Source organism: Haliotis rufescens, unplaced genomic scaffold, assembly GCF_023055435.1.
Source record: "Haliotis rufescens isolate VD_foot unplaced genomic scaffold, xgHalRufe1.0.p SCAF_18, whole genome shotgun sequence".
Lineage (NCBI taxonomy): Eukaryota > Metazoa > Mollusca > Gastropoda > Lepetellida > Haliotidae > Haliotis > Haliotis rufescens.
Window position 1 is genome coordinate 2,316,290 of NW_025963868.1, and position 27,943 is coordinate 2,344,232.

At 44.2% G+C, this 27,943-nt stretch overlaps 1 protein-coding gene across 6 annotated transcripts in view; it reads right to left on the minus strand.

Moving 5' to 3' along the window:
• Positions 1–2,061: 2,061 nt before the first annotated feature.
• LOC124120171 (fibrous sheath CABYR-binding protein-like) overlaps positions 2,062–27,943 on the minus strand; it is a 58,315-nt gene continuing 32,433 nt past the window's right edge. The window contains exons 4-5 of one of the 6 annotated variants that reach the window (XM_048398125.1): positions 4,594–5,309; positions 2,062–4,119 (exon numbers count right to left, since the gene is read on the minus strand). In XM_048398125.1, the coding sequence (XP_048254082.1) occupies positions 2,509–4,119; positions 4,594–5,309 (2,327 nt within the window). In that variant the 3' untranslated portion in view covers positions 2,062–2,508. Of the gene's footprint in view, positions 5,310–10,086; positions 10,157–20,264; positions 20,571–27,943 lie in introns of those variants that run through there. The other 5 variants (XM_048398124.1, XM_048398123.1, XM_046482907.2 and 2 more) reach the window with 5 other exon arrangements.

Genomic DNA, 27,943 nt, shown 5'->3' on the forward strand with positions numbered 1-27,943 from the left:
ATTTTGCATATCACCTGACCGGACTTTGCTCGTTTGTAAACAAACGCGCTTATTCTGCAGAGCAAGTTATCCTTGTGGAAGCCGTTCAGTGCCTTTTGCATGGTTATATAGATATATTAGATATGCCATTACAGTGATCGTATCGCTTTCTCGCCATGGGGCTTCAACGACCAACGGAAGCACAGGCTGAATTCGCAAATGGAAATAGTTATTCACGTCTTTGGATATTTTTTCAATGAAAGCCAACCATTTTGATACATTGTGTAGTCTCTTTAAAAACGAAACAGATGCACAATATATGTAATGTGTTGAATGGACTTTCTTCCGTCATTTTCTTTCTTAAAATGTCAATGAGTAATATGTAGAAGAGATTGCCGGGCCAAGGAAATGTCGGGTAATACTAAAAATGGATTGCAGAATCATAAAACGAAACGTGCGTATCTGGGCAAATATATTACAAGTAGAAACAAAAACTTCGACACATACATTGAATTTTAGATCAAAACTAATAAACAATGACTAAAGCGTAACATAAAAAGTGTGACCTAGCTGATTTTGTGTTATCGTTTACTGATGATGAGAGTTGTGGAACTTGTATAGTAAAAAGACTGCAGTATTTACAGGCTGCCGTGCTACAGCTGTAATATTACTGATTGTGACGTAACATATTCCCTCATTCGCATCACACAAATTCAACCTCAGCCCACGACGACATCCTACCCAACATTCACTTTGTTGGTCATGACAGGTGAGGTGAAATTGGGTTTTAACGTCGCGTCGAAGATTATTGCACTTATACAGCGACGTGCATGTACGTGTGTGTATGTGTGTGGCTGCTTGTACTAGTCCGGACCGATGCCGATTTATAGTGCTAGCTCACTGAGATACCATGCCGCAGTTTAACATGAATACCCCACTCAGACACAGTATACTGACTCCGAGCCGACCAGTCCTTGTTTTAGCCCCTTAATGCCGAGCGCCAGACAGGGTAACAACAAGTACCATTTTTTAACGTCTTTTGGTATGACGCGGCCGGGGATCGAACCCCGGACCTTCCGCTCTCCGGGCGGACGCTCTACCATTAGACCACGGAGGCGGTCTCGGTCATGACAGAGATCATCAGGTGCTAAGGAGCTCCTGTCAGGCTGGCGCAACACCATGTAGAGTGTGTTGTAGAGGAGTGTCAAGGGGACTTCGGGGAGCGAATAATTCAATCACTCTGCTGAAGGCAAATCTATTCCTACAGCTCAAGTCTTCTGGGGAAAACCCATTTATAAGAAGTACGATGAAGTGATGCTGAATACTTTGACTGGCCAGTCGGTCAGTTCGTTATGTTGGTGTTGTGATACATGATAGTCTCAACACCAAGGACGAGACAGGAAAATGTCCCCTTTAGGTCCACAAGATCTGAATAGCCCACAAAATCAGTGAAGCCTTTAGCAATCGTTACAGGTTAAATGCATGGGAGAATCTTTGGAGATATAGTTGGAGTCCAACAGTCATGACGAGTCAAGGACTAACTGAATGTCCATTCATTGTAGACATTATTATGGACATTCTCGTACCAGAGGTCCATGGCCTCCAAGTGTAGGGCTGAAAAGGGTCTGTTAGCCACCTGAACATGTCTGATAATTTCAATTATAGCAATCGATCAAATATTTTTTAAACGTATTTTTCACATTTCCTGTGGGGGCACGGGTGGCCCAGTCGTCGCTATTCGATGTGCAGAGTTGCGTCCCCTGGACACGCCAGAAACCTATGATTGTGGGTTCGAATCCCGGTTCACCCCGATTATGTTTCTATGTCTGTCAGCACCATACTCGTGCTCGAGGATTTTCCCAGAAGTGCTATACGTCTGAGACCTGCATCACTTCGGGCTTCCCTCCAACATTAAGCTTAAACTGGAATAATGTTAAAGGCGGCGTTAAAACCCAACTCTTACTGATGTAATCGCGTTTACAGTGCTACCTGTACAAGAGAATCCCTAAAGTCCTTGTTTCAACGTCCCTGGATAATGAATGATGCATAATGTGTGGCAACACAGTGTCGACCAAAACAGAATCAAGTATATACAGGTTATTTATTGTACACAAGCATACATTCCGATTTTCGCCATTCATTCAATATACATTCACATCGGTTATACAGTTTCATGTCACTGAACGTGATGCATTTTTGTTTCCTGAAGGATGTACAGGCATGTTGGCATACAACTTCAGGTTGAAAAAAAACAAACATATTTACAATTATCTGAAGCTTGTACGCGGCTACCTTAAACAAGGAGACAACTCTGGTGTTCAGTGCTACAGATAGGGTTTCGTGGCAAAATTAATAACAGATCACATTACTTTAACCGTAGCAAAAGTATCACCTTCAACAAATCCCATATTTTAACGATCTTAAGGAATAACATGCTTAAACGAAACAAGAGACAATTTGGAAAGGAGTCTGTGAGAGAAAGAGATTGTAATACTGAAGATTTTCACATGTTCACAGCTTGTGTGTAGTTCATCCCTGTTCAGCGGCAGGAGCCTGTTCAGCTGCTGGAGCCTGTTCTGCCTGGACTGTTTGTTCACTCTCAGGTTTGCTCTCTTCTACTGCTGGTGCGGGTGCGGGTGCGGGTGCGGATTCAGTTACAGGTGTTTCCTCTGCTGCCGGCGCAGGTGCTTCTTCTGCTGCTGGTGCAGGTGTTTCCTCTGCTGCCGGTGCAGGTGTTTCCTCTGCTGCTGGTGCGGGTGCTTCCTCTGTTGCAGGTGCAGGTGTTTCCTCTGCTGCCGGTGCGGGTGTTTCCTCTGCTGCAGGTGCAGGTGTTTCCTCTGCTGCCGGTGCGGGTGTTTCTTCTGCTGCCGGTGCAAGTGCTTCCTCTGCTGCCGGTGCAGGTGCTTCCTCTGCTGCCGGTGCAGGTGCTTCCTCTGCTGCCGGCGCAGGTGCTTCCTCTGCTGCTGGTGCAGGTGCCTCCTCTACTGCCGGTGCAGGTGCTTCCTCTACTGCTGGTGCAGGTGCTTCCTCTGCTACCGGTGTAGGTGCTTCCTCTGCTGCCGGCGCAGGTGCTTCCTCTGCTGCTGCTGGTGCAGGTGCTTCCTCTGCTGCGGGTGCTTCCGCTACTGCTGATGCAGGTTCTTCCTCTGCTGCCGGTGCGGGTGCTTCCTCTGCTGCTGGTGCAGGTGCTTCCTCTGCTGCCGGTGCGGGTGCTTCCTCTGCTGCTGGTGCAGGTGCTTCCTCTGCTGCCGGTGCGGGTGCTTCCTCTGCTGCTGGTGCAGGTGCTTCCTCTGCTGCCGGTGCGGGTGCTTCCTCTGCTGCCGGTGCAGGTGCATCCTCAGCGGGTTTATCCTCAGTCACTGGTGCTTGTTCAGCAGCAGGTGCTTCAGCTGCCTGTTCTGATGGTGTTTCCTTAACTGCAGGTGCTTCTTCTGCTGGTGTTTGTTCAGCTGCAGGTGCTTCCTCAACGGCTTGTGCAGGTGCTTCCGTGGCTGAAAGTGTTTCTTCTGATGCTGCTGCTTCCTCGGCAGGTTTCTGTTCAGCTGCGGGTGCTTCTTCAGATGGCTTTTCCTCAGCTGGTGCTGGTGCTTCTTCAACTGCAGCTGCGGGTGCTTCCTCTGCTGCAGGTGTGGACTCTACTGGTGCTGCCTCTTCTGCCTTTATTTCTTCCTGGACTGCAGGAGCTTCCTCTGCTGCAGGTGCGGGTGCTTCCTCTGCTGCAGGTTTGTCCTCAGCAGCAGGTGCTGGTACCTCCTCAGCAGCAGGTGCTTCCTCAGCTTTAGGTGCAGGTGCCTCCTCAGCTGCCGGTGCAGATGCCTCCTCAGCTGGTTTCTCTTCAGCTGCTGGTGCAGGTGCTTCCTCAGCTGGTTTCTCTTCAGCTGCTGGTGCAGGTGCTTCCTCAGCTGGTTTCTCTTCAGCTGCTGGTGCAGGTGCTTCCTCAGGTGCAGCAGGTGCCTCTTCTTGAGCTGCAGGTTCTGAAGTTTGTGCAGGAGCCTTTGTCACTTTGCAGGTGCAGATTTCACATACAGATTTCTCTTCAGCTGCTGGTGCAGGTGCTTCTTCCTCAGCTGGTTTCTCTTCAGCTGCTGGTGCAGGTGCTTCCTCAGCTGGTTTCTCTTCAGCTGCAGATACTGGCGCTTCCTCAGCTGGTTTCTCTTCAGCTGCTGGTGCAGGTGCTTCCTCAGCTGGTTTCTCTTCAGCTGCTGGTGCAGGTGCTTCCTCAGCTGGTTTCTCTTCAGCTGCTGGTGCAGGTGCTTCCTCAGCTGGTTTCTCTTCAGCTGCTGGTGCAGGTGCTTCCTCAGCTGGTTTCTCTTCAGCTGCTGGTGCAGGGGCTTCCTCAGCTGGTTTCTCTTCAGCTGCTGGTGCAGGTGCTTCCTCAGGTGCAGCAGGTGCCTCTTCTTGAGCTGCAGGTTCTGAAGTTTGTGCAGGAGCCTTTGTCACTTTGCAGGTGCAGATTGCACATACAGATTTCTCTTCAGCTGCTGGTGCAGGTGCTTCCTCAGCTGGTTTCTCTTCAGCTGCTGGTGCAGGTGCTTCCTCAGCTGGTTTCTCTTCAGCTGCTGGTGCAGGTGCTTCCTCAGCTGGTTTCTCTTCAGCTGCAGATACTGGCGCTTCCTCTGCTGCAGGTGCAGGTGCTTCTGCTTGTTTTTCTTCTGTTTGTTGGACAGATTCTACAGGAGCTGCCTCTTCTGCCTTTATTTCTTCTTGTACAGCAGGTTCAGCTGGAGCACTTTCCTCTTTCTGCTCAGTTTGTGTTTGAGCTTCAGCTGTTGGTTCTGATGGTGCAGCTGTTGGCTCTGCAGCAGGTGTTTCTGTTGCAGCTGGTTCTTCGGCCTTTTGTTCCTCTGTAGATTCTGCTGGCTTCTCTTCAGCAGCAGGTGCCTCTACCTTAGCTTCTTCCTGAGCTGGTTCTGCTGGTGCCTGTGCAGCAGGTGCCTCTTCTTGAGCTGCAGGTTCTGAAGTTTGTGCAGGAGCTTTTGTCTTTTTGCAGGTGCAGATTGCAGGTACAGATTCTGCTTTTGACTCCTCTGTAGGTGCCTCTCCGGCAGGCTCAGCCGCTTGTTCTTGAGAAGCAGGTGCCTCAGCACTTTCAGTTCTTTGAGCAGAGTCTAATGATGCAGCAACAACATCATCGGTAACTTCACGTACACCTAGAGGAGTAGACAGATCACGTCCTTCTGTCAGTAAAGGTGCTGACTCTACTGCTGTAGCCATTGCGACACAGGATTTAGGGTATGCCGTGTGTGATGTAGTTTCCTCAGATACAATCAGGTTAAGAGCACTTTTTGGCTTGTCTTCCACGGCAACGTCCTCTGCGACTACAACAGGTTCTGAAAAAAAAAGATGTCGTTTCATACATCAAAGATCAATCAACCAATAAAAATAATAGATCAATGGCAGTGTATTTTTTATTACAACAAACTATTTTAAAGTGATTAATCTTATACAATGATCACACTTGCGTTGATCTAAATAGTCAACAATGTTTTAATGTAAAAGTGCATCATTTTTCAAACCTTAAAATTCAAATGTCTCGTTTGGTTTGGTTTGTTTCTTTGTTGTTGTTTAACGCTGCACTCAGCAATACTGCAGCTATATGACTGCGGTCTGTAAATAATCAAGTCTGGACCAGACAATCAAGTCATCACAAGAATCGGTCCACGCAATTGGGATACGATGACAACCAAGTCATCGAGTCTGACCACCCGATCCCTTAGGTCGCCTCTTACGACAAGCAGTCTGTTGGGAACTTGTTTAGTTTCTTTCACTGGGCCACCCGTGCCCCCGACGGCCTGCGAACCCAAACGTGCGGGACACTGCGCACCAGTACGGAAGTATTACATTTCATCCAGGTTTCATATGGAATGGTATATGTGACTTCATTACTTAACATTTCTTCTAGGTTTGATAAGGGATGGCTTATGTCAATGTGACTAGTTTTGAAGTATTACATTAATTACGTTTAGGTTCCAGTATGTAAGTATTACATTATGTCTGACCCGTGAAGATCCGGGGTGGAATAGGTCAACCCATGCTTGCCGTAAAAAGGCGAGTAAGCTTGACGTAAGAGGCGACTAACGGGATCGGGCGGTCAGGTATTGACTTGGTTGATGCATGTCATCTTATCCCAATTGCGTGGATCGATGCTCATGCTCAATCACTGGAGGGTCTGATCCAGACTCGCTTATTTACAGACCGCCGTCATAAAGCTGGAATATGGCTGAGTGCGGCGTTAAACAACAAACAAACAAACAAACAACAGTACGTCTAAGTTTGATGAGGAATGACTTATGTCCATGTGAATACTATGGACCTATTACAGTACGTCTAGGTTTGACAAAGAATGAATTCTGTCTCTTTGACTAATTGCGCAACGTGTAAACGTTGGTTGTTGACTACCATAACAGAGGCACAAGTTCAAATACACAATTCTCCCACTGGAACAAAGACGTAGTTAATGAAGAACGGACGATGGCTTCTTCATTGTAAATTATTAATACACAGCAACCAAAATTCTACAAAACTTTGGGTTGTTATGAACTCACGACTAATGAAAGGTCATTGTAATGCATACTAAATATTCCCCCAACACAAAAGTATGGACGTTTGCCAAACACATTATGTAAAAATCAAACGTTCCAAAGCCGAACTCGCCCTGCCTGTTCTAATGCCCGTGTATACATGCCAAACTGTAAGGTAAAACGCATCAACGCGATATGTCAATCGTTTCCCCAAGTCTGCAATGCATATACATGCACTTCTTAATGGTAATCGGTGAAAGGAAACGGGCTATTTCACAGAAAACGGATCTTTATTAACTTAACACCCTAACTTGATACCCAGACTAAATATTTTCTACGTTCATCTCATTATTCCAGCTGCACCCACTCCCGGTGGAACGTGTGTGAGAATCAAGCAGTTAATGCTTTCTGGAATATGACCTGACTGACTGACTGATATAGGAGATTTAACGTGCGCTTTCCGACTGTAGCGTATTTCGCACACGGGCCTGGCCGGGCCATTTAGTGTATTCCGAAAAGGGTGAAAGTGGTGTGTGCAACCCAAGAGGGGTCTTTTAGGGGTTGCTTATATTGAATTTTTTGAATTTTTAAATTTGGAATAAATGCCGAAGTGGGTGGAGGAGGGAACTAAGGGTGAGGTGTGTGGTTGTATGTTTATTGGATTTTGCATTGGTAGGTTAATGAGTTTTTAGATGCGCTTAATTAGATCTGTTTTGATTAGGAATACGCCTAGGGCCTTGAAGTTTTCTGGTTTATGGAATATGACCAAATCTGGTAGATAGATATAGGAATGATTAAGCTCTGAAATGAGAGCGGCTCTGGGACGAAGGTCAGATCCCCGTCTCATTCCTTGACTACTCGTTGGAAAGGGCAAAGTAACAACACACGGCGGTGGCGTCGTCAATACAAACCAACATCGCCGTCAGCATCTGTAAATAGCATCTCAAGTGTTATTTCAGGCTTGGCGAGATGCTGGAGTTACGTCTGATAGCGTACAAACTTCACATTCCACAAAAGCCCAACGCTTTGTTGTTATCTTTTTGTTCAACAGTCAGGTCTACATGATATCATGTGACACATCTGGAGAACGCGGGTCACAGTGACTTCGGATATGTACACTTGTGTCCTGGGATGCGTGTGGACATGACACTGAGGGTCAGCGCGCAGGATATGAGTCAACGCTATCACATGCCAAGCTGGATGGGCAGGAAGTATGTCCCAGCCTCCTTGTTCGTTTGTTTGTTTGTTTGTCTGTTGTTTAACGCCGCACTCATCAATATTCCAGTTATATGACTACGGTCTGCAAATAATCGAGTCTGGTCCAGACAATCCAGTGAAGGGAATGAGCATCGATCCACGCAATTGGGATACGATGACATGCATCAACTAAGTCAGCGAGACTGACCACCTGATCCCGTTAGTAGCCTTTTACGACAAGCATAGTCGCCTTTAACGGCAAGCATGGGTTCCTGAAGACCTATTCTACTCCGTTTTTCACTGTTCAATTCAGTCAGACACGCATGTTATTCACCAACAGTAGCTGGTGAAATATCTGGGAAGCATTGCAGAGAATACAGCTGACAAACTTGGCATAAATAATCTACAATGTACTTATTATTTCCGGATCTATCAGTGTGGGGTGTGAAACAAACAATTCAATCAGTATAACTTAGTAGGCCTCTCAGTCCGTATTCTCAGTACAAGCAGCTTATGTGATAAATAATTATACATAATCGTAATTGCCTTTACAAAAGTGTATAAACAAAATACAACGCACTGCTAACCTCTCGTCAGTAGCCTATAACTTGTCTCTAGTGATTACATAACATAAGGCGTTCATGTATAATTAATTAATTTATCCTTTTGACTTAAATATCGACTATTCCAAAAGCTGAATCTACAATTCAGATAGATAAATAAAGAATAGCCTTTGTGTATCAAAACAAATCAAAATAATTCATCTTTCTTCAAAATTTGAAACAAAAAGAAGTAATTGTTGACAAAGTTCAGCTGTTTTAAAATGTTTTGTTTAGAGAGTACTCAACAGAGGTAAATTACGATATCACATGCCGTTATCAGTTATCAATGACCGACCGACCGACATTCCCGTATACCACTTGAGGCAAGGAGCGCTCTTTATCGCCTCAAGTGTACGCATCGCACATTGTGGCTTCGAGACTACCAGTGACGTCACAGTCACGTGGCTAGGTCCCGCCCCTCTACACCTTTAGTTGTGAATGAACTGCGTCGTTTCAATCGTCAATGTTCATAACATAGAAGTATATCAAATACTTCTCTATTAACGAAACCAATTGCCCGTGTGGTAACTGTCACCAAGTAAACTACGTCTAAATATTCACGGACATCTTACAAGTAGTTCACCACTTGTATTAAGTTGAAATTACCAAAGTCTTAGCAATAACAGGTCTGGTACATAATTAACATTTTTTAGGATTGTGTGATCTTCACAGAGCCATGTGCATACCAAAGGTTCGCGTTAACTATTACAAGGAGCTTCAAATAGCTGACTGAGAACTATCAGCCCCACGACAGGTTACCCCTGTTCTGGGCCACCCTGCCCCGAGAGGCGATCTATCTATATTCCCAGCTTCGGGAGAACTACCAGCTAGACGGGATACATTTTCGCAGAACATCTCCGTGTACTTGATAACACATATCTTCTCTGATTGTACCAGAATGTAGTAGATTTAATTGCAAGGGTTTATCTATGTTCACTGGTATACTAGCGCCTCTGAGACCTGCTCCTGTCCCAGGGCTGGGGTTAAAAGCTATAACAGGGGCACTAGGGGAGTATTATATACATGACTTATCTTACATCAAAGTCGGACACAACCATGAAATAAGTGACGACTCGCGCACATACCATGCCGCTTTCTAACGTGTCTGTTAATGGTAAGACTGATATGTAAGCGCACACGCTTGCCAAGAACGTACAAAAAAAAAAAATACATGGAAACAATCATCAATAAAACTTAATTTGAAAATATAAAGTTTCGGTGTTAAATGATAATTAAATGCATATAATCATACAATCAGATTTAGAATAGTGCATGTCCAAATCTTTAGAATACATTTGCATCAAACATGTTCATTCTTGGGTCGTTGCAAAGCATCCCCGACTGCACCCAACACATCAATAGTGGAGAGCAATCATACAGAAATGTAAGTGAAGGTTATATTTATAAAAAGAAGTATCAGCAATTCTTAGTCAGAGAGTAACAGCTGCGGAATGTGAATCTGATATACGCGAGGAATTTATTGCCGCATCGATATCAAAGGCGATAACGTTTCCAGCATACTTGAACAAGCACAAGCATCATTGGAAAACGCGTAAATAGTTTGTTCATAGCCAAAAAATAAAATTGAAATTAAAAAACAAGATCTAATGGTAATATCCAGGATTTGTGTGGAGTTTCTACATACCTAACAATCAATAAGAAATACTTTTAAAAAGTTAACTAAGAATGCACCAATCAAACATCAAATAAGTCCTATAAAGATACAAAGTTACTTATTAAAGTGAAATTTCTACAATAAAATGGAATAAGAAAGTTAAGCAACGTACCTTCTAGCACAAGATGTCTGTAGCCTGAACTATGAGAGCCCTAAAAGTAGCGTAGTTACTAAAGTCACACAAACTGGGGCTGACAAGTCACAAAGTGGACAGCACAAATCCCAAACACTGAAATGAATCGGCGAGGTTTCTGATAGACTCAAACCTACTCCTTATTATATGTTTCACAGCGGCAAGGTAAATCTCATCTCAGTTCCGGCGTGTTGCACGACCTTGTCCAGGTGAATTAAACACTCAGTGCTCTTCTAGGTTTAGCTCTCAACTGTTTGACAGTGAGACCGTACGAGCTTATATACCTGAAATTATGCATCTACGTATCGCATAAATTGTCTTTGGCAAATTAAAAGATGGCACACAGGCGTCGCGCACTTGCCTGTTCTCCCTGTCGATAAAAGTGGACTGGTCCAGCAGTCGCGTGCCACCTGTCCAATTTAGCTACCTAACCCCTCCCTCTCTAAAGTGCTCCGTTATCGAACACAATCGTGACCCACTTTAAACAATAACTATTAGATCGTATAGTTGTAATTGTCATTCATAAGGGCAGAGCAGTTTCCTGCCATATTTAAGCAATTGTAGGCTGGACAAGTGGGAATTGTTTTCTAATGTAGGTGCGACTGGCCCCCATGTAAAACGTATGAGGGACACGGGTGACAGGTTATGTTGTGACGGCCTGCTGCCTTCTAGGTTTGGCGTGACGGTGTCATGCACACTGCCTAACGTGCCGCTGGGGTACGGCCGCTGGGGAAGGGTTCCGAAGGGGCGGGGGAGATGTGTTTGGGCTACAAGTCTTTACCAGGTGTAATGAAAGTCGGTCACGTAGGGAACTTGGTACAAGGGCTGTTTACAACATGTTCCTCGCGTTGCTATTTCACAGCACACTGGTAAAATCGTGCAGAGTCGCCGTGCTTTCCTTGGAACTGCCGGCGTAACTGCACTTAATCTGTTGTTTAAATATACTCGCCATCTTTTTGACAAGCTCTCTACATCAACATTATAACACCACAGGATGTCAAAACAGTTATTTATACACAAATATGTTGTTTATTTTTAAATGATACTTAAATCCACCACAAACAATCAAAGTACTCGAGAGACGAGTAATGATACGACAGCAAAAAAACTATTTACCGTAACGAGACACAAAATGTACCGCTCGGAAAACAAGCACTCATGCAGGACAGGGTAATTGAAAAGTTAGTGAGATTTTTCATGAAACATTTACTTGGCAATTAGAAGCTTTAGTGTCAAGGAAGACGAGGCTGACGCGGATTTCAACTATGTTCTGTCAGTATGGCGTTACGGCACAGGTGCTGGTACTTTCATCAAGCAACGCATTGTTTTTGACATATAATGTGACCAACCATGAGATAGCGGGCCTTACGGGTGAACAATAACATTTTTACTTTTCATTATATCTTAAAAATACAGTATCTTCGGAACACAAAAATACTATCCACAAACTTAAATTCATAGTTATTACAGAGATACATGACATCAAATGGCGATCTCAACTGAAGTTGACGTGAAACGTCTTTATGCCGTCATGGCACAATTGTATTCAAACACTCATAAGGTCCCTTGAGTGAGTATTAATGAAAGGTAATCTCAGAAAATATTGCCTGATACAGTGTGCTACTCCAATGTTTATGCCATGTATTTACTAGTTGTTGTTATACACGTCCTCTCTCTCGCCTATCTCGTGTGTCGTAGCTTATTCTTTACACTGGAAGGTGGGGTGAGGTGAAATTCGGTTTAACGTCGCGTCCAAGATTATTGCACTTATATAGCGACGTGCATGCACGCGTGTGTGTGTGGCTGCTTGTACTAGTCCGGACTGATGTCGATTTATAGTGCTAGCACACTGAGATACCATGCCGCAGTTTAACATGAATACCCCACTCAGACACAGTATAGTGACTCCGAGCCGACCAGTCCTTGTTTTAGCCCCTTAATGCCGAGTGCCAGACAGGGTAACAACAAGTACCATATTTTAACGTCTTTTGGTATGACGCAGCCGGGGATCGAACCCCGGACCTTCCGCTCTCCGGGCGGACGCTCTACCACTAGACCACGGAGGCGGTCCTTACACTGGAAGGCATTCTGGCAGTCGAAAATAAACACGTAGTTTATGGTATAAAATAAACCAAATGTCCTTTTACACGATAACAGATTATACTTTCCCAACAACTATTTACACCATACAACTGGACGTGTTGTATCCCGAAATTTCACTTAATCTGATCCTTGTGGAAGAAACAAACTGTTCGGGTTTTTTGGAGCGTGTGCAACCCAGATACGTTCACACTTATGATGAAACGTCAGGTGACACCGAAGTGTGGTGTGTGGTGTGTGTAAATGTGACTTGGGCTTAGGTCTTCATAAATGCATAAATCGGAGAAGAAATAATTACTACAGCCTACACACACCTGTAGCACCAACACGAACATACACACTCGCGTTCAAAGTGGTAAATTATAACATAAATGGTTCAAATCTATCCCATCGCCTTGAACACCTGCCCGAGTAAGCACAGAAGGTCTTTAAGAAGACTCTAAATGCATTCTCGCAATGTTTATAAATTAATATTACCATACATCGAACCGAATTAATTTGGATAATAATGACAGCTCCTATATTGACGCGGGAGATGGTAGGTGTATGTAATTTCACCTACACACCACCGCGTGATGAAGGCAGAGGCAGCAGCAGCAGCAGCTATCTGTATGACTCACTCTGTGGATGTCGCTGACAGTGATATCAGGCTGCTCCCACCCCAACACGGATATGTAATAGTCCGTCGTATATCGGTCAATCTATGTACAATCAAGGAGACTTTATCAATGAGGCGAACCAGCTAAGACCGGCCAGTTGAGGACGAGACCAGTCCAGTGTTGTGTATCTCGTCGTAAGTGTGGCAGCGCAGTTTAAATAAACAAGGTCAAACGTAAACCTATCTACGCATTTGTACCCCGCTGTAAAAGTGGGTCGAGGTATGACATTCAGAAAACATAGACGGTTACTGTGTCTCTCTACGTATTCATTTCACCAAACTTTGCTTGGCGGGAAACTATATGGCAAGTAAAACGAAAACCTATACAAATTTAATGGTTTCTCTCAAACAAACGTTCTTGCTAAATACAATCATATAAAATATTTGGTAAATGTACATCGCTGGCTCTCCTTATGAAAGTGGGAGATGGGTGAACGTTGTTTTACGCCGCTAAGAATTTCAACTCTGTCACGTCGGTTTGTGACCAGCGAGGTTCTATATACACCGGACCTAGCTCTCATAACAAACAGACCAGAGAAGATCCGAGGTAGACTAGGTCTTCGTGCAGCAACCCATGCTTGTCGTAAAAGGCGACTAACGGGATCGGGTGGTCAGGCTCGCTGACCTGGTTGATGTACGTAATCGTATACCAAATGCGTGGATCGATGCTCATGATGTCTATCACGGGATTGTCTGGTCCAGACTCGATTATTTACCGACCGCCGTCATATAGCTGGAATATTGTTGAGTGCGGCATAAAACAACAAACAAACCAACAATTATAACAAACATGGGGCAGCGAGGCTCTATACGCAGGTCACATGTCCAGGGTTCCTTGGACTCAAAGTCAAGCACATTTTAAGCACTTTTGAAGGAAAAATGTTTGTTTTCAAGGACAACTTTTATTCATCAAAAGTACACCCTGAAAGCACAATAGCACACAAGTGGGTTATATTTAGCATTTTAACTGTAGTTTAGCAATAAAATCTCAACATAAACACATAAATTATGAAGCCGACTTTCTGTCCTTATTCCGTAACGGGTCAGGGGGTGGGGTCGGGGGGTGGGGTGATATAACATTTATGACTTTGTTTCGTATTTGGGCCCTTCTATGTTAAAACGAGTGAGTGAGTTGGGTTTAACGCTGCTTTTAACAGTATTCCGGTTATATCACGGCGTGTCAGCTTAATGTTGGAGGAAAAGCCCGAAGTGATGCAGGTCTTAGACGTTTACCACTTCGGTGAAACCCACGAGCACGGGTATGGTGCTGACAAAACCTAGAAACATAATATGGGCGAACCGGGATTCGAACCCACAATTAGAGATTTCTAGCGTGATGTGAAAACGACAGAATAAAGCACTTTTGATCAGACATGGTTCAATTCAAGCACTTTTCAAATCTGTGCGAACCCTGCATATCGCAACAACCCGTCCTCATTCATGTCGGCCTGTGTAACAAGCATAGTGGACAGGGGGGTCCATTGTGTCTCTTATTCACCACAGGGATTTAATGACATGAGCTCTTCCACTGCTCAATCAAAACTGATCAATCCGACTTCGTAAGAAAACAATGAAACGTCGTGTCGTGAAATCAATCAATGACTGTCAACGCCAATCATTCTTTAAGACACAACGCCCGAGGTGAGAAATGCCAACGACGGTAAGAGAGTGATGCTGCACGGTGCTGACGCGGCCCGGACTCACCCACGGGAATTTAGGAGCGGGGTGAGATGAGCGTGGGAGTCTGGTGACACAATCGTACATCTAGTACAAGAGTACTTCATCTTAGCCTTCACGTTACAGAAAAAATGACGACTGAGTTATGTGATGTCGCATAGAGATTGCGAGTTTATGTACACAGTCAAAGACGCTTAACACATACCAACAACCAAGTGACAATTACCACTGATCAGCGTCAACACTGCCCGACAAATTTCTCCAAGAGTCAAGGTGTTTTCGGTTTAGAGATCAGTTTAAGACAAATTAGTTTAAGTTATATTTACAGCGAAGATAGACAAAACAAAATATCTGACCGAGTTAACATGTTTCATTAATTGTGAAGAGGTGCTGATGCACCAAGATGCATTTGTCAATGTCCCCGCACATGACTGCTGAATGTCTGTCTGTTATTTGTTTATTGTTGTTCAACTACGTCATATTCCAGCTATATGACAGCAATCTGTAAATAATCGCATCTGGACAAGACAATCAAGTGATTGGTATCACGAGCAAAGATCCACGCAAATGGGATACAATGACATGCATCAACCAAGTCAGCGAGCCTATCCACCCGAACCCGTTGTAACATTGTCGCCTCTTACAACAAGCATGGGTTGCTGAAGACCTATTCTAACCTGGATAAACACACGTCTGACCGAGTTTATTTCATTAATTGAGAACAGGTGTTGATGCACCAAAAGTCGATGTGAGTATCTGCACAGAACTGCTAAGCAGGAGACATTAAGTGAGTGAGTGAGTCAGTGAGTCAGTGATATCACGGCGTGGCAGGTGAGAAAATTCAAGAGTGACCCAGACGACCACTTTCGTTAAAGCCAAGAGCCAATAGTTTAGTGCCAAAAAAACAATACCTAAACATCAATACGAATCTAGGAATTTAACCCACAATCAACTGATCCTGGCATGACTAAGGGGCAAAACTCTACACCGCCCGAGGGATAACTTCAGCTCAATTAGATAAAGACATAAAAAGACAGTGATGACGAATGCCCTACTCGTACCTTTACCTGTCACGTTATGCGTACACTTGACTTGACACTTCACATGAATTATGCAATCATCAGTCGATAGCAATAGTGACACAGTACTGGAACAAGTGGGTCATCTGTCCGCCACTGAGTCGTGGAGTTCACCACCCGCCAAGAATACATCACAGAGGCTGCATTCAAGGGCCTGAGAAAGTTCCCGTGGCCCGTGGTTTATGGACAGTGTACAGTGTACAGATAAGCTGCGTATTTGCGTAAAATAAAATTTAAAAAAATAAAATTAAATAAATAAATAAATAAATAAATAAATAAATAAACCCAATTACTTTCAATTAACTTGCGTACAGAATTGATGCATTAAATGAAAAACCAAAATGTATAGAAACAGCATGCGGAAATATCCAATGAAGCTTTTTCAGCATGCGTACAATGGAGCTAATTTCCGAAACACAATTACGAGCTAATTTACTTTCCGAGTCAAGCCTAAAGTTAAAACCCTTATATACATCTAAAAGTAAAACATTATTTATTTTTCTTTTGAAATCTAAAAATGTTAGTTCATTTTGGGAAAAACCCAATAGAGTGGTGAATAGATAGTGAACAAATATTGGTTACCCAATGAAAATGCAATAACCCAATTAAAATAGAAACCTTCGAGTATTGTTCCAAAAAGTTATCTGGAGCTCTGTCAGTACACTGAATGTTCACTGGCCATCAAACAACATGCACTTGCAAGATCCGGGTTAGAACAGGTCTTCAGCAGCCCATTCTAGCCGTAAAAGGCGACTATGCTTGTCGTAAGAGGCGACTAACGGGATCGGGTGGTCAGGCTCGCTGACTTGGTTGATGCATGTCATCGCATTCTAATTGTGAGGATCGATGCTCATGTTGTCAATCACTGGATTGTCTGGTCCAGACTCGATAATTTACAGTCCGCCGTCACATAGCTGGAATACTCCTGAGTGTGGCGTTAAACAACAAACAAACATACACTTGCCTAAATCTCTTGTTGTTAAAATATACATGGACGCTATCCAACCCTCAATGCTGTACATGTCGCTGTGCTCTGTTGCCTCACGTTCAGTACAATAGTCTGCTTGTCCTAAACATTATAATATATATAAGAGAGAAACCGCACACATGTAGTTCAAATAAATGTGTCGAGTAATGATGGTCGGTTGGTTGTTTTACGCCGCACTCAGCAATATTCCAGCTATATGACGGCGGTCTGTAAATAATCGAGTCTGGACGACAATCCAATGATTGATATTATGTGCATCGATCCACGCAATTAGGATCGATGACATGCATCAACCAAGTCAGCGAGCCTGACCACCCGATCCCGTTAGTCGCCTCTTACGACAAGCATAGTCGCCTTTTACGGCAAGCATGTGTTGCTGAAGACCTATTTTACCCCGGATCTTCACGGGTCGAGTAATGATGGAAAAAATCTCTTTCTCTATATTAATAAATGCACGGATGATACACTGTGACAGTCAACCCCCGGCTATTAACTTGCTTGTCCGACATGTAATTCTACCGTACACAGGCTTCAGACACTTGTTGCTTAATTTGAATTCCTGCTGGCGAACTATTATACAGCAGAGAGTTCATCGACGAGGTGGCTTACTTGAGGCCATCACCGAAATACTACTTCCTCCAAGCCTGCTAAACGTAGGGAAATAAGACTTGGAAAGGTTTGTCAGGCTGTGCCCTGGGCCCACTTGCATAAAGCGATCTTAACGCTGAGATGATCGTAACTCCCATACTTTAACCTAGGCTTACGATAGTCGCAGCGCTAAGATCGCTTTGTGTAAGGGGCCCTGTTCTATAAGTGCACTTCGATGCAACGGAAGAATAACCTCATAACAGTTGAAAACAAATAATTCACGTAATGTTAACGAAATTTTGTTCCATATGAATTAGATCCATCACTTGATTAAAACACCCAAACACAAATGTTGGGGTCTTTTGCGTCAGTATCCTCTCATCGGTGTTTGTGAAACGAGTCGTAGAAAATCTGTTTGTCTTAAAAGCATGGGTAATGAGTGAGTGAGTGAGTATGGTTTTACGCCGCTTTTAGCAATATACCAGCAATATCACGGCGGGGGACAACAGAAATTGGCTTCACACATTGTACCCATGTCGGGAATCGAACCCGGGTCTTCGGCGTGATGAGCGAACGCTTTAACCACTAGGCTACCCAACCGCCCCTCATGGGTAATGTGGGGTTTGTGGAACTTACAGGTCAAAGTGTTCGTTAGCAAGGGGAAAGGCAGGTATTCTATTTCGAACAATTTAGACTAACATGTAACCCCCGAAATAAACCTATTTGTGAGTGAGTATGGTTTTACGCCACTGTTAGAAATATTCCAGCAAAATCCCAGTTGGGGACACCAGAAATGGGCTTTACATATTCTACCCATGTCGGGAATCGAACCCGGGTCTTCAGCGTGACGAGCGAACGCTTTAACCACTAGGCTACCCCACCGCCCAAAATATACTTATGTGTAAGCTTAGATACAAGTGATGCTACAAAGGAACCATCGAGTACATAGTAGCTCTCAAGACTGAAAGGAGGGTTGAGGTCAGGGTGGGTTTGGGCCCTGGGTGGGGTTGACGAGAGGTGGGGTTGACGAGAGGTGGGGTTGACGTCTGGGCGGCGTTTCGGTCTTGGTGTTGTAGAGGTCAGGGTTGGGTTGAGGTCGGGTGGGTTGAGAAGGGGTGGACATAAAGTCTGGGCGGCGTTTGGGTCTTGGTGTTCTTGAGGTCAGGGTCGGGTTGAGGTCGGGTGGGGTTGAGAAGGCATTGGTCCGGTGGCGCTAAGGTCATGTGAGTTTCATTCATGTCAGTCTGCTGGTCCATTACACAACACAGGTCCGCCAACTACGTGCGTTGTCAGGATCATCATATAATCAATGTGGATGAATCAGAGCAACTCGGCGGTGGCGGCAGTAACTTTAGCCAGGCTGATAGTATACTGCATGTTTCATGTCATGTATATCCGTCGGTTACCATTGATTCATATCAACATCATAAATTGTTCTGGCCCAAAACAAGCTCGATAAAACATGTTTAACAATACCAATCCACACACAAGCTATGTGACACGAGTAATTACAAACAAGACCTCCACCTCCCCACAAAATACTTGCTGCTCGTACCAATAAACACACATACATTTATTTCTTTTCACGAACACAGGTACAATTTATGTACAAGCTTGTAGTTACCTTCGCAAAAACATTCTTGATGTCATTAAATTTCCAATAAGAGGCACATCCAAATTGAGACATGTGACAAACAACTGACAGTTCAATAGGCCTGAGTATCATAAAGTACATAGATTCAAGGCAAGTCTCGTTGATTCATCTTGCTTGCTCCATTGGATCACTGCCATTTGAGGTCAGAGTCAAATCTCAAAGCAATACCTCGTCAAAGGCCATTTGTACGCTGCTATGCAAACATGCGAGGTGAAATGGTGTTTATGGCACCTATATAGCGACTGCATGTACGTGTGTGTGTTTGTGTGGCTGCATGTACTAGTTCAAACCAAAGTTGCAAAGTACATCTCAATCACGAAATACTCTTAAACTTAAATAGGCATTGATAGAACTATGACCATATTAACAACTCACAGAGAGCTTGCATGACCACTAAATGAACATAAACTAGTGACACTTCTTCCACAACCTGTCAGAGCTGTCGCCAATTGTCAGCCACACTCAACACTTGACATGCAGTTGTTAACGTGCTGTTGTTAACGTGCAGTTGTTAACGTGCGCAGAGTAAACGGGAGGATTTGGGGAATGACCTTTAAATAACCAGCCACATAAAATAATCTTGACAAAAATGTGTTAAAGCGCAAGGTTTAATAAACAGAAGCCCGAGTTTGTAACCTGATCAAACTGCACAGTGAGCTGGTATAGTGCCTTGTCTGTACCAGCCAGCATGGACACCTTCAAAGTGGTGAACTACAAGCATGTTCTCGCTAGGCTTCTGACAGAAATAAACAAATGACTAACAAATCATGACGTCATGTTTCCTCCAATCCATGTTATGTTGTTAATTTTCACATTTCTTAAACAGGAAATGTGTGACCATTAGTGTCGAAATGTGAATATTCATCACATATGTGCTTGACATGGCCGTTTCCTGGTATGGAAATTTGTGAAAATTGTTAAAAAATTTCGATCGAACATATTTGACACTATAGTTCACAAACGGCTGATGACACTTGTGTCGAACTATGTTGCCAATTGGGTAATGGTAATGATAATGATGATGATGATGATTATGATCATTTAATACAGCTTGCAATTACGTGTCACGGTAACATATACGCATAATCTAAGCCATATGCATATATCCATACACAGACCACATTGACGGCAGGTGAACAGATCCAATATAATGAGATTGAGCAATATGTTTTATAAATATAAGTATCTATATAAATTGCAAAACAATATGCAAGCGATAGGTGTAAGTGAAACACCAATCGATTTCATTTATCTCGCTCAGAGCACGCAATTGCGTCATAACATGTAAACATCCCCTAATTTCGTGGCAAGCATGTCGACATGCCTTCAATCCCATCCCAGAAATCTGACCATGTACCGACAACGAAACATAAGTGACCTGCGTCAGCCAACCAGTCTCAACAACAGACTAACCCGAATGTTGTGTCGCATCGACGACGCCAGGTTTTTGCTTGGATAGGAGTCCGCCCATTTTGGTCGTTTCTGGATCGGTAAATGCTCAGATGAAGTCGGCTGTGCTACGTCACTGAGCGCTGTACATCGCGGGAAGGGTAGAAGTCGGGTATGATTGCACGCTCTCTCCACACGACCTTCGCTATAGTGCTGTGTAGTCGGATCAGACAGATAGATACATGCATGTGCAGGAAACACAACCCTCCAGTAACAGCTGGCTCCTAATGATTAATCGCTCTACAGCAGACTGCGGAATACCGTCTATAACTGGGATAAGAACACTTCTAATGATCCCGTCATAAGACGATGATTTCATAGCTTTATAACAAGGCAATCGGCAAATGCAGATGATTTGAGTAAAGGTTAGTTCGTAAGAAAACAGCGTCTGGGCCCTGACGCAATCGTGCAAGTATGGCGAGAAGGCGATTGTTAGGAGTGCAGTATAGATCACTGATAGGGCTATGAGTCAACAATGTCTGGTATGTCTACGTTTGCTTCATACCATTCCGAATCATATCCACATCTGTACCAGTGCAACAATTAAGTTAGTGTGGGATTCAACACATAGCTACTTTAATAGATAAACGATAACTATAATAACCCCAGGTCTACAAATGACACTGAGGCACATTGCGCATGAGAATTGCTGGGAAAAGTCGTGAAATAAAAGTATAACCAAAAAAATATGATCGGGTGAGGTCATTGTAAAGATAAATATGATGAGGATGATGAGGAGGATGATGGTGATGATGATGAGGATGATGATGAGGAGGATGAGGATGATGGTGATGATGTGGAGAAGAATGATGTTGACGATGATGATGATGATGATGATAACGGTGGTGGTGAATATATGAATGACATTCTGACAATATTACTTCTATATTGAACAACATGGCTGCATGTCGCCGATGAGCCAGACATACATGCACACTGACACGCCAGTAGACAAATACTCATTGTTAATATATTATATCATCGTCAATAAATTATATTTTTTTCGTGAGCAGGTCAACCCCTCGAAGAGTGAATGATTCACTTAGTGAGATTAATATGTTGCGACGCATACATGTCGCCTGCAGACAGGATTCGCACGAGACAGCTGCCTCATTCAAGGTAGCTCCGGGGGTCACCTGTGTCACAGTAGGTTTTTAAAGTAGCACATATCGGCGGGATTGTCAGTGAGTCACGTGCATGTTGTGATTTGTCATTACATTAGACAGTGACGAATTCAAATTAAGGTTAGCAGTGAGCTGTGTGACTAAAAGCTATAACCGTTACATTTGCATATGTAGCTTAGGGTAGTTACCGTTAGACTATACAGCAATATAGGTTGAATGGCAAACAGTATTGTAATGCTTACTTAGTACATTTTTATTTTTTAAACTATTTAGGCAGTATTATATAATCACGAATGTCTAGTACCTTACGGACCGACCATTTCATATGTTTTTGGGTTAGGGGTTAGACGTGAAAAAGAAATGTCCCTGAAATGCTTGGAAAAAGTAATTATGTTTCATACTGTTGAAGAATTTATATATATTATCTGCCACAAAAGTATATAGTTGCAAGATATAGTTGTTTATAAAGAAAATAAACTATTTAGGCTCATAGGTTTTGATTTAAAAAACAAAGGTTTTGCAGCTGTAGTCTCAAAACAAAGTTGATACAGCACACTGTAGCTACATAGCTTTTCCGGTACTGATACATGACCAAACAAATTATTTGTTTGAACAGCCTACAGAAAATTGCGTCTAGTCCAGACCATACCAGGTATGTCGTCCAAGTGCATGTTCACACAACGTCTGATGACAATATCGGGCTTGAGATTCACACAGCCAAATATTCCAGAACAGAACCATTACATGCCCATTCCAGGTCTGACGTTTTACGCGTGACCTTGCCTAGTCTGACGTTCACACACGTGACTACACCAGGCCTGACGTTCTTACAAGTGACTGCATCATGTCCGACGTTCCTTCAAGTGACTATACCAGGCCTGACGTTAACGCACGTGACAGTACCAGGACTGTGGTTCACACACGTGACTACACCAGGCCTGACGTTCTTACAAGTGACTGCATCATGTCCGACGTTCTTACAAGTGACTGCATCATGTCCGACGTTCCTTCAAGTGACTATACCAGGCCTGACGTTAACGCACGTGACAGTACCAGGACTGCCGTTCACACGCGTGACTACACCAGGCCTGACGTTCTTACAAGTGACTGCATCATGTTCGACGTTCCTTCAAGTGTCTATACCAGGCCTGACGTTAACGCACGTGACAGTACCAGGACTGACGTTCACACGCGTGACTACACCAGGCCTGACGTTCTTACAAGTGACTGCATCATGTTCGACGTTCCTTCAAGTGTCTACACCAGGCCTGACGTTAACGCACGTGACAGTACCAGGACTGCCGTTCACACGCGTGACTACACCAGGCCTGACGTTCTTACAAGTGACTGCATCATGTTCGACGTTCCTTCAAGTGTCTATACCAGGCCTGACGTTAACGCACGTGACAGTACCAGGACTGACGTTCACACGCGTGACTACACCAGCCTGACGTTCTTACAAGTGACTGCATCATGTTCGACGTTCCTTCAAGTGTCTATACCAGGCCTGACGTTAACGCACGTGACAGTACCAGGACTGCCGTTCACACGCGTGACTACACCAGGCCTGACGTTCTTACAAGTGACTGCATCATGTTCGACGTTCCTTCAAGTGTCTATACCAGGCCTGACGTTAACGCACGTGACAGTACCAGGACTGACGTTCACACGCGTGACTACACCAGGCCTTACGTTCATACATGCGATTATACCAGGCCCAGTGTTCATACACGTGGGGTACCAAGGGGTCCATATGAAGGCTTAGGTTTGACACATCGGGACATAATAATCCGAAGTTTCCTACACGGAGTCAATAGTGCCATGCCAGACGGCCACACGCATTACCACATCAGACCTGACAACCCTGCAGGGACATGCGATAACACAGGCACTCAGTGATCCCTGTGCTACCACTAGTGTACGACTGTATGTGGTAATAACTAGTCGTACTGTTGGACGGATACCAGTCCTGTCGTCAATCACCTACGTCAGCTATGCCTACAGGTTGTGTATATACACTGCCACGCCGGGACAATCAAGAACGACATGAAGAGGTTTATCTGACAATGTTCTCTACAGAAAGTAAACACTTACACGAGGCGTATGCTCATATCACAGGGGGCGTGTTATCATAGCTACTTCGGTTGTGTCAATACTCCACCATAAATAAAGACAGACCAATGCGAATGATTCCCTGCCTCAAAACTGAAGGGATATTTCATTAACCTCTGACAAACCATCCATCAATGCGAGGAAAGTTGAGATCAGGGCCCCTTTCCACAAAAGCCATCAGTGCGACCCGACTGTCTCAAGTAGGTGTTTAAGTATGGGAGGTACGTACGTCTGACCGCCAAGATCACTTTGCGTAACGATCCGTGAAGATTCCCATGCTTGCCGTAAAAGGTGACTATGCTTGTCGTAAAATGTGACTAACGGGATCGGGTGGTCAGGCTCGCTGACTTGGTTGATACATGTCATCGATCCCAATTGCGTGGATCGATGCTCATGATGTCGATCACTGGATTGTCTGGTCCAGACTGGATTATTTTACAGACCGCCGTCATATAGCTGAAATATTGCTGAGTGCGGCGTTAAACAACAAACAAACTTTGCGTAACTCCAGGGCAACTCCATCATTGCTGTAGTATACTACGTTCAAGTGTCACTGACTATTCGGGTCTGGATATGTGTAATCTCAGTCTTTATGTCCCTGGCCGGCACTGTTACATGCCCCAGCATCTACTGGCTCACCCTTCCTGTTGGAATACATTACAATTCGCATAAAGAGGAGGAAAAAAAACACTGACTAGACAGAAAGCAAAGCCGAAATCGGACATCGGTAACGGAAACATCCCTCATAAATAACTAACTTGGATGCACAAGGTCGTACAAGGTCGAAAGTGGCCATGATCTTAAGCTTTCCGTATTTTCTTATGATCATTTCTGTGCATTGGTCCCCGGTTCTACCAACTGCCTAGCATCATAGGCCATGCTTCAATCATTACGTATGTAGCTTCCTTAGCCATTGAATTGATAGTCCAGTCATAATACATATTCACAAATACAATGTACCTATAACATAGGGCAAACATATAGGAATCGGTTCTAAAATCAATTCCTCATGAATATGAATAACGCCCCTGCCCTGCCATCTGTTGAACTGCTTCTTACAATCACAACCCGCAAGGTCAATCGACCCGTGAAGATCCGGGGTAGAATAGGTCTTCAGCAACCCATGCTTGCCGTAAAAGGCGACTATGCTTGTCGTAAAAGGCGACTAACGGGATCGGGTGGTCAGGCTCGCTGACTTGGTTGATGCATGTCATCGATCCCAATTGCGTGGATCGATGCACATAATATCAATCATTGGATTGTCTGGTCCAGACTCGAATATTTTCAGACCGCCGTCATATAGCTGGAATATTGCTGAGTGCGGCGTTAAACAACAAACCAACCAACCAATTCAAGGTCAATCATTACTTGGGCTGAGAAAAAATCTCTTCAGCTGCACCCCAGAAAAGTGTTATTTAATTCCCTCAGTCAATATGAGAACTCCGAACAGTATATATGTGATTAATGTACGGTGTGGTTGATGCCAGGGGTTACCCAGATGATTAAATACACAGCAGCTGGGGCTCAAGCAAAGTCACATCTAGGAAGTAGGTAAACATTGAGCCCTCCTGTATCGATGAGGAGACTTGTAGCTGCCATGATTTATTAGAATTAGTGGATGGGTTGGCCTGACCCGTTGTGTTGGGAGGAGGGGACATAGTGTCCCCGGGTGTGTGTCGAGAGACGCAGGTGGCACAAGCCAGACTTGGCCACCGTGTTTATAAACTGTTAAGTCAAACACTCCGACGATCTGCCTTCAGTTTGTCACGCAGTGAAGCTTTGGCTTCGATTAGCGGCAAATTCTGTCGGTGCGTGTCTCGTCGGCGCATGGTGCAATGTGCATGATGCACTTTTTTATGAATATTCTTGGCGTCTCCGAGGCACACGAAGTCATCTTTCGTTTCAGCACTGTTTTGGATCCGTTACACTTGATGCAACCAGTTGTAGCAGATCGTCTTCGTGTTTCATATATATATTCAGATAACAACCTGTTGCCACTTTGATCGAATATTCCTGTTTACATCTGATGGGTCTGTGTCGCTAACATTTTAACACAGAAAAATGTAACTTGAGAGATCGATGTAGGGACTTCGCGAAGGATGGTCCACACAGTCTGGACCTTCCAGAAATGCTCTGCAAGTGTGCCATTTTCTTTCGATTATTGCTTCAGCATTTGGGAGTGAATTTGTTTTAAATCGCAGACAGTAATATTCAAGCTGTTATGCAGCCACCGTGATGTACATAGCCGATTTGGGATCAGGCAAGTACGATCAGTGAGTGACAGTGAGTCACGCCGAAGACCCGGGTTCGAATCCCGACATGGGTACAATGGTTTTACGCCGCTTTTAGCAATATTTCAGCAATATCACGGCGTGGGACACCAGAAATCGGCTTCACACATTGTCCCATGTCGGGAATCGAACCCGGGTCTTCGGCGTGACTAGCGAACGCTTTAACCATAAGGCTACCCGACCGCCCCCTTTCCGTTGTAGAGAAATCACTCGAATCTGTTGATTCCGAAAGTAGAATCAAATTATCTCCTTCGGAGCGGAGCTCGTTGTTTCTACTACCGGAATCAACAGATTCGAGAGATTTCGCCATTACGGAATGCCCAAGGGAACGTCCGTATGCTATAACGAACACGGACATTGACGTTACTGATCACTCCGACATAGAACTGTAGCGCAAGCACGTTCCACTCATAGAACGAAGGAACAGACGACCTGACAAAGCTGACATGACACGTCACTTGATGAGACAAACATGTTATTTGACACAAGGGGACACACGCTGTGTATTTTGTATTATCTTATTTTCCAAGAAAAAAACCAAATATCCTCTATATATTTCAAACTTCATCGGTAATATTCAGCAAATATCTTACTAGCTACGAGGAATAACAGATTTTCTGTCTCGGTGAAAAAATGTGTAAATCCTGAATATTTTTTAAGTCATTTAGTGACAAGGGTCTGCTAATCCGGAAGTCCGAGGTCCAGTAGTTCATCCTATAATATCCCATATTCGATATTCTAAGAAGAAAGATCGTGCCTAATAACTTTCCGATATTTACCCATATGCATTTTTGCAATTTTTAGCACTGATTGTCAGTTGATTGGTTGTTTAAAGCCGCACTCAGCAATATTCCAGCAATATGACGGTGGTCTGTAAATACTCGAGTCTCGACCAGACAATCCTGTTATTGATATAATAAGCATCGATCTACGCAATTGGGATACGATGACCTGCATCAACCAAGTCAGCGAGTCTGACCGAACGATCCCGTTAGTCGCCTCTCGCAACAAGCATAGTCGCCTCTTACGACTGTTGGAGACCAATTCTCATCCGGCTCTTCGCGGATGTTATGTTATAATTGCATGTCCTTGAACATAATAACAATGAACAAGAAGTTTATATACCCATATTACAATCCTAACCTTAAAACGACACTACACGAAGAGGACGTCCAGGGGGGAATAATTAAATATCATCTACGGATACCGCCACATGGCGATGACATTGTTCTGCAACAAACCAGAGAGCCGGCCCTAGATCCCCGCTACAGAACCCAGTCCTACATGTATACATACACACGGTGATGCAACACGTACCACGCAGACCAGTGAATCATACAACAACCTATACGTCCTTGGTAGGTACGGTAATTGGACCTTGGATGTGAACATGTCAGTTTCGATGTCAGTACATGAGCGATCCCGTCATCTGTTGTTGTACGGCTATCATATATCCACATGACTAACACCCACATCTGACGTTTCAACAGTCTCTGCACACAAACTGACACCGATTTGTGGATCAGGAACACTGTTATGTCATGGATGTCTGGTTGGTTGGTTGGTTGGTTTGTTGTTAAACGCCGCACTCAGCACTATTCCAGCTATATGACAGCGGTCGGTGAATAATCGAGTCGTGACCAGACAATCCAGTGATTGACATAATGAGCATCGATCCACGCAATTGGGATCGATGACATGCATCAACCAAGTCAGCGAGCCTCACCACCCGATCCCGTTAGTCGCCTTTTACGACAAGGATAGTCGGGCCCTCGCTAAAAAAGCACGACCATGTGTTCTGTGATATCCAGGACACTCTAGTTTCTGTTTGTCTCCGTTTCGTGTTGTTTATTGCCGCACTCAGCACTATTCCAGCTATATGACAGCGGTCGGTGAATAATCGAGTCGTGACCAGACAATCCAGTGATTAACATAATGAGCATCGATCCACGCATGGGATCGATGACATGCATCAACCAAGTCAGCGAGCCTGACCACCCGATCCTGTTAGTCGCCTCTTGCGTACGGACATGGGGTAGACCTATTCTACCCCGGATCTTCACGGGTATCCAGTTTCTGGCTGCATCACGACTATTATCAATTCTTGCGTACTACA